This window comes from Halichoeres trimaculatus, unplaced genomic scaffold (assembly GCF_033239565.1).
Source record: "Halichoeres trimaculatus isolate MK-OKI-2021-1 unplaced genomic scaffold, fHalTri1.1 fHalTri1_scaffold_6, whole genome shotgun sequence".
NCBI lineage: Eukaryota > Metazoa > Chordata > Actinopteri > Labriformes > Labridae > Halichoeres > Halichoeres trimaculatus.
In genome coordinates, this window is record NW_027437184.1 from 124,326 (window position 1) to 131,370 (window position 7,045).

A 7,045-nucleotide genomic window follows, 5' to 3' on the forward strand; every position below is an offset into this window, starting at 1 on the left:
TTAACTTTTCCTTCATTAGAAACTATCTTTAAAAACATCTTTAAAACTATCTTTAAAACTATCTTTAAAAGCATCTTTAAAACTATCTTTAAAAGCATCTTTAAAACTATCTTTAAAAGCATCTTTAAAACTATCTTTAAAAGCATCTTAAAAGTGTTTAAAGGTCTGTGTTAGCTCTGAACAGGAAACTGAAACTGAGAGCTTCCTGTGTGTTTTTGGGCTAAACTTTAACACAGGTTGTTTTGATGAATCATTGATCTTAAAGAGCCGACTCACACAGGAAACACAGGAATAACTCACAGCTCGTTGTGTATCAGTGTATTGAACTCTGAGACAGTCAGAGTGGCGGGCAGCGTCTGTCTCCAGGTGGGCGGGGCCTGCAGGGCCCTGTGAGCACTCTGTGACTGTTCCTCGCTCAGTGAAGTATTTGAGCTCCTTCAGGGATCCTGATCAGCTGCTCTCCTCCTCCTCTCAGCACAGATCTGACAGCTGACATGGCGCTGTGCGATAAAGCGGCCGTGGTGACCGGGGCAGCCATGGGGATAGGAAAATCCATCGCAGAGACTCTCCTGCAGAACGGGGCCAAGGTACAGTTTGTGCTCACGTCCACCCTGACAGACTGATAACACATGTTTCTGAATGTTTAAGCTTTACAGCCTTTACAGATATAAACCTTTAATGTTTGCTCTCTCTGTGTGTTCTGTGTTCAGTTTATCTCAGGATGAGTGAACTCTCAGGTTTTCTGTGATTTGTTTGTTTCTTCAAACAGGAATTCTCATTTTTGAAGTGAATTTAATCTTTACAGAACTTTAGAGGAAAAACCAGCTCTGCTCCTCGATTCCTCTCAGGAGCAGACTAAACACAGGCCGGTAGAAAACATGGGCAGCTCCCAGCGCAAAGGAAAAGTAACGGGAAATAAAACCAGTTAAAAGAGGAGGAGACACCGTACTTCTCTACTTTAGACGTTAAAAACTTTATTTGAACAGAAAAGGAATAATCTGCTGTTTGTCAGGGGAAGCCTGTGTTAGATATTTGATCTCTAGTTGAAGTTTTCTCCCTGTGGGACTCACAGCTGGTGATCGTCTGAAACATAAGGTTCAGTTTACTGATGTTACCGTCACACCCCCACAGAAACGTTTATCCTAAGTCAATCTGAAACACGTGTGTGGATCTGGACAGGATGACACAGCCTATATGCCACTAACAGCCTCCAGTCACGTACAGGTGCCAACACGCCGCGCTGGAGGCAACGCACGCGACGGAAATAAACGTTTCTTTGTTAAACATTACCACAGCATGATGACAACACGAATCATGACATAAATCTGTAAACTCCAGGCCTGTAATCATCTGTTCTGAGGCAAACCTTATATAACGCTATAGCACCATGTTAAACAGGACCTGTTTGAAGAGCTGAGCATATGGGGAACAGATGACGCGTTACACAACATACAGCATGGGCCGTTTGTCAGATCCAGACCCGACAGAGACTATAAGTCAGGAGATCTGCGCCTTTGTTGCTTCAGACCCACAGATCTGTCTCTCTGCTTCACTAACTTTAAAACTGTCCAACCTTAAATAAAAGAGAGTCATCCAAAGATTGCATACATTTTGCAACAACTCCAAACGGTCATGTTGGTGTTTGTAACGCCTGTTTAGTCATAACAACCACAGGAAGTCAGCTCTGAGCCGTCTCATCATGAGTCCTCTGGGTCTTACTCAGACTCTCAGAACAGGTTTAGTCTCTTCACTCCATCCGTTGAGTCTAAATCAGTGAGACTGGATAAAACTGGATTCTGGAGAGGCCTTGTTAGAGCCTGACCACTGTCCTGTTGAGCCACACAGATAAAAAGTGCATGCAGATAAAAAGATACTGAAAGATACCTCTGAAGGATGACACGTTTCAGTGATAGAAGTAAGAAATTTAAGAGGAGGCGTCTTCGTCCTCTAAAGTAGAAAAGAAACAGACTGAGCTGGACGTCTTCACAGTCTGTTCAGTCTTTCTCCTGCATCCTGTCCACTCACAGCCGGTGAAATCCTTCAGCCCGCAGGAGACACTGGGCCTAGCACTGGTTAGCATCAAGATGCTACAGGCTGCTAACAGCTGGTATCAAATGTACACAATGAAACCATGGTTACATGTAGGGTCTCTGGACACACAGGGAAGAAAAAAAAAGCACCACTGCAGAAACAGCCAGCTTGGTGTCAGTGATCAAGAAATGAGACGTGAAAAGTAACGACAGGCTCCAAACGCAGAGAGAACCAAAACATCCGAAAAAAAGCAAAAACAAAAACAACAAAGACAGAGAGCTGCTGACACAGGCAGCCACGGGGAAAGTGCCCCAGTATATAATGAATAACGTGTTAATGAAGCCATGAAACACAGATGATTACGTTCCTGTGCAGGTCGCCATCCTGGACGTCAACGAAACCGCAGGAAAGAGTTTACAGCTCGCTCTGGATAAACAGTACGGACAGGGGAGGACTCTGTTCCTGACCTGTGATGTTGAATCTGAGGAGCAGACTAAAGGTAAACACACACACACACACACACACACACACACACACACACACACACAAACACACACACACACACACACACACACACACACACACACACACACACACACACACACACACACACACACACACACACACAAACACACACACACACACACACACACACACACACACACACACACACACACACACAAACACACACACACACACAAACACAGCAGGTAACTGATACAGAGAGATTAGTGCCACATGTTTTTATGGTCTACAGTTTCATTAATCGCAGAGCAGCTCCTCTACGTCGAATAAAATAAAGATTAAGCTCAAAGTCTAAAGATCATTAAAGGTATCATTATTAATTAACCTCTGACTTTAGCAATCTGTTAATCATAAACCTCGGCTGGGACGCTGGTTGGGATTTCATGTGTGGGTAAATAAAACGACATCATGGCTTCAGGAGTTTGATGTTGTCAAAGGTCTCCACAGACGGCCTCAGTCCAACCTGCTGACCGTCTGAGAGGAGAAGACGAGTTGTTGGGGTAGCTTTCAGCAAGTCCCTGGGTTCATATCAGGATCTTGGTGTATTTACACTCACAGCAGACAAAGAGCCTCAGTCACTATAAAGGTGTAGAAACATTTTTACTCTGCGCACAGGTTCAGTGTTAACACAGAATCACCATCAAAGTCATGCCACATGCACGCCAGCAAGCTCACTCTAACCATCAGGTGTATGCTAGTAAATCAGGATACAAGGGTACTTTGATAGGCCCATGCCCAAAACCTGCAATCAGCAAACGACCACTCCTCACTCCATCATTCAAAGGTGGTTGATGTATGGTTTGGGTGAAGATGTAAGGTTTGGTGGTAGATGTAAGGTTTGGTGGTAGATGTAGGGTTTGGTGGTAGATGTAAGGTTTGGTGGTAGATGTAGGGTTTGGTGGTAGATGTAGGGTTTGGTGGTAGATGTAAGGTTTGGTGGTAGATGTAAGGTTTGGTGGTATGGTAGGGTTTGGTGGTAGATGTAAGGTTTGGTGGTAGATGTAAGGTTTGGTGGAAGATGTAAGGTTTGGTGGTATGGTAGGGTTTGGTGGTACATGTAGGGTTTGGTGGTAGATGTAAGGTTTGGTGGTAGATGTAGGATTTGGTGGTAGATGTAGGGTTTGGTGGTAGATGTAGGGTTTGGTGGTAGATGTAGGGTTTGGTGGGTGATGTAAGGTTTGGTGGTATGGTAGGGTTTGGTGGTAGATGTAAGGTTTGGTGGGTGATGTAAGGTTTGGTGGTATGGTAGGGTTTGGTGGTAGATGTAGGATTTGGTGGTAGATGTAGGGTTTGGTGGTAGATGTAGGGTTTGGTGGTAGATGTAGGGTTTGGTGGTAGATGTAGGGTTTGGTGGTAGATGTAGGGTTTGGTGGTAGACGTAGGATTTGGTGGTAGATGTAGGGTTTGGTGGTAGATGTAAGATTTGGTGGTATAGTAGTGTTTGGTGTTATAGTAAGGTTTGGTGGTAGATGTAGGGTTTGGTGGGTTATGTAAGGTTTGGTGGTAGATGTAGGGTTTGGTGGGTTATGTAAGGTTTGGTGGTAGACGTAGGATTTGGTGGTATAGTAGTGTTTGGTGTTATAGTAAGGTTTGGTGGTAGATGTAGGGTTTGGTGGTTTTAGGGGAGGCCTTGAGTGTCTGACTAATTTCTTTTAAAAAGGACCTGACGGATGTCTGGATAAAAATCTTATCAGAGGATTTTTCTGGTGCTTCTCCTCTGGCTGTAGAAAAGTAATGGATGTAGTTTCACTGTGTTTAACGCTGTTAAACGCTGAAAGTGTCACAGGAGAAAGACGCTTAAAGTTTATCACTAACTTTTTCTCTCCTCTCTCAAGCTGCCTTGCTGAAAGCTGCACAGACCTTTGGAGGAATAGACATCCTGTGCAACAATGCTGGCATCCTGAACGAGAACACATGGGAGAAAACCATCTCCATAAACCTCGTAAGAAACACAAAGACTTCAACTACAAACAAACCTCATCTGGATGAGATTAGGCCCATGGTTTGTTTCACCACTGTGACAAAGGAAATTATGTAACACATTACGCCCGCAGTGTTTCCTGAGTCACTGCAGCACAGCATAAATATGATGGTGCTTTGTTTTTGTCAGTGAGTAGAGCTCAGAAAGGATTATGACCCCTTAAAGCTACACTCAGTAGGTTTCCAGGTCCCAGGACCCAAACAGGAAGAGGCTATCAGCTGATTCCTGCTGTCCAATGACACGCCTCTCTGCTGGTTGTAGATGGGTGTAATCAGGGGGACGTACCTGGCTCTGGAGCACATGAGCAAGTTGAACGGAGGCCGAGGAGGCGTCATCGTTAACACTGCATCCATGGCAGGTAAAGACAGCCAATTAAAAAACACCTTTCATACTCTAAAACATGCTCTAAAACAGCTTCCTGCTCGTTGTTCGGAGGAAAACACTGAAGTTTTTTCATTTATAAGTCAGTGTTTGTGTTTTAAGGACTTCAGCCACGACTTGTTTCAGGAGCTAACGATGCACAAACATAACTTGGATTTCCTTTAAGTGTTAGAGGGCCAAGACTGGACCCCAGGGGGCGCCACATTTAAAATCTACCTTTGCTAAAAGGCATGTAGTGTTCAGACTTCAGTGTAACAGTTATTAAAGCAGTTTATCAATAAAACCCTAACCCTTCTCCAGGTCTGGGCCCCCTGCTGAGCTGCCCTGTATATACAGCTTCAAAATACGGCGTGGTTGGTTTCACTCGAGCCATGGCGGTGAGTTTTTATCAACGTTTGAATCCAGAAAGATGAACTTCTCTCAGTCTCTTTTTAACAGAAATTCAGAACAAACTGAGTCTTTAAGAAAAAGCTACTGTTAGCACGCAGTCAGTCCATGCTAACATGAATGTTTGTGGAGCTTTTTCTATCGCCTCGTGTTTGACTAGCCTGAAAACCCCTCCTCTCCTGCTGACGGTGGTTTCAGTGACGAGCCGCCTGAATGTGACGGAGCGTCCTCTAACCCTGACAGTCTGACTCTTACAGCGCAGCGCTGAGCGTCCTGGTCTAACCACAGAGGAAAACTCAGTAACTGTCTTTCTGTCTCCAGGCTGCCTCCTCGGCTTCAGGCTACGGCGTCCGCTTCAACGCCGTTTGTCCCAGTTTTGTTGAAACTGAACTTTTCTCCAACATCACGGGCAGGCTGGGGAGGTTCTCCAACCTGGCCGATGCCACCCGACAAATGGCAGTCACCTTTGGATCGTTAAGGTGACGTTTTATTGGCGTCCTTTGCTCGTTTTAGTAAAATCTGCTCTGAAGCTGCTGCAGCAGTGATTCCCGTAAAGTACACGAGCTCAGAAATAATGTTTTAAAATAACATGTCTGTCATTTTCAGCTTCAGTACGTCAACAAGACCAACTTTGATAATGTTCCCGTGCTCTAACGTTCACAGTGCCTGTTTTTCTTCCAGCGTGTCTCAGGTGGCAGAGTGTGTCCTCGAGCTGGTGACGGATGAGACGAGGAACGGCGAGGCCCTCATGTTGACCCCCATGTTCAAGAAATACATGACCTTTATGGATCTGAGCCAGCACACAGATCCAGCCCAAGGTGGACTGTAACAGGAAGCAGCTGATTACCCACAGGACCAGAACAGAGACCAGCTCTTTAAAAGACCCTGGATACGGTCCAGGCCTCAGGTCCAGGCCTCAGGTCCAGGCCTCAGGTCCAGGCCTCAGGTCCAGGCCTCAGGTCCAGGCCTCAGGTCCAGGCCTCAGGTCCAGGCCTCAGGTCCAGGCCTCAGGTCCAGGCCTCAGGTCCAGGCCTCAGGGTCTTTGTATTCTTTAAATGATGAATCACAGTCTCTGCTTTCCAAGGAAAAATATAAAAAATGAAGGGAACAGTGTAGAGTTATCATATTAGTGTCTGTACCTAAAATAAGATCAGTTTTTATTAAATAATGAATAGATTATATTTTTTAATGAATCATTGTAAAGGCTCAGGGTATCAAACCTCTGAAAGGTATGATAATATCATGATTATAAAAAATAAAAAAGTGCATGCAGTGTTCTGGTTTGTCTGAATGATCTTTTCAAAGCATCAGAAAAGGTGACGGTGAAAACAGCGGGGACAGTTCGGGTTCAGAGTCTGCAGGAGCCAGGATCAAACATCGGATCGTCTGATTGGTGGAGAGACAGCAGCTAATTAATCTTTCAATCTCTTCATCTGAATCAGGAAGTGCTGGCCCCCAGCAGATTACCAGATCAACAAACTCACACTCTCTAAGTTTGGGTAAAAGAAAGAAAAATAGATTGAGGAAAAAAAAAAATGGCATTAACTGCATCATATCAAATCATTGGAAAAAAAAAATAACATTGACCATCGAGGAGAATATCAGAGCTGCATATGAAAAGTTTGGATGATGTCAGGAAAAGGGCTCAGAGTGTATATTTGACCTGTAACATTTCCTCAGGAACGTTGTGTTGGATGCTCATCGCTGAGAGGATCAGGTCTGAAGCCACAGAAAGTGTCA

The 7,045-nt window shown here is 44.7% G+C and overlaps 1 protein-coding gene across 1 annotated transcript; it reads left to right on the plus strand.

Annotated features, from left to right (window-relative positions):
* Positions 1–455: 455 nt before the first annotated feature.
* LOC141791522 (15-hydroxyprostaglandin dehydrogenase [NAD(+)]) lies at positions 456–6,572 on the plus strand. Its single transcript, XM_074672070.1, has 7 exons — positions 456–587; positions 2,407–2,530; positions 4,392–4,498; positions 4,799–4,895; positions 5,219–5,295; positions 5,627–5,784; positions 5,987–6,572. The coding sequence occupies exons 1-7, from the start codon at positions 495–497 to the stop codon at positions 6,132–6,134; spliced, it is 804 nt and encodes a 267-aa protein (XP_074528171.1). The 5' UTR covers positions 456–494; the 3' UTR covers positions 6,135–6,572.
* Positions 6,573–7,045: the final 473 nt, after the last annotated feature.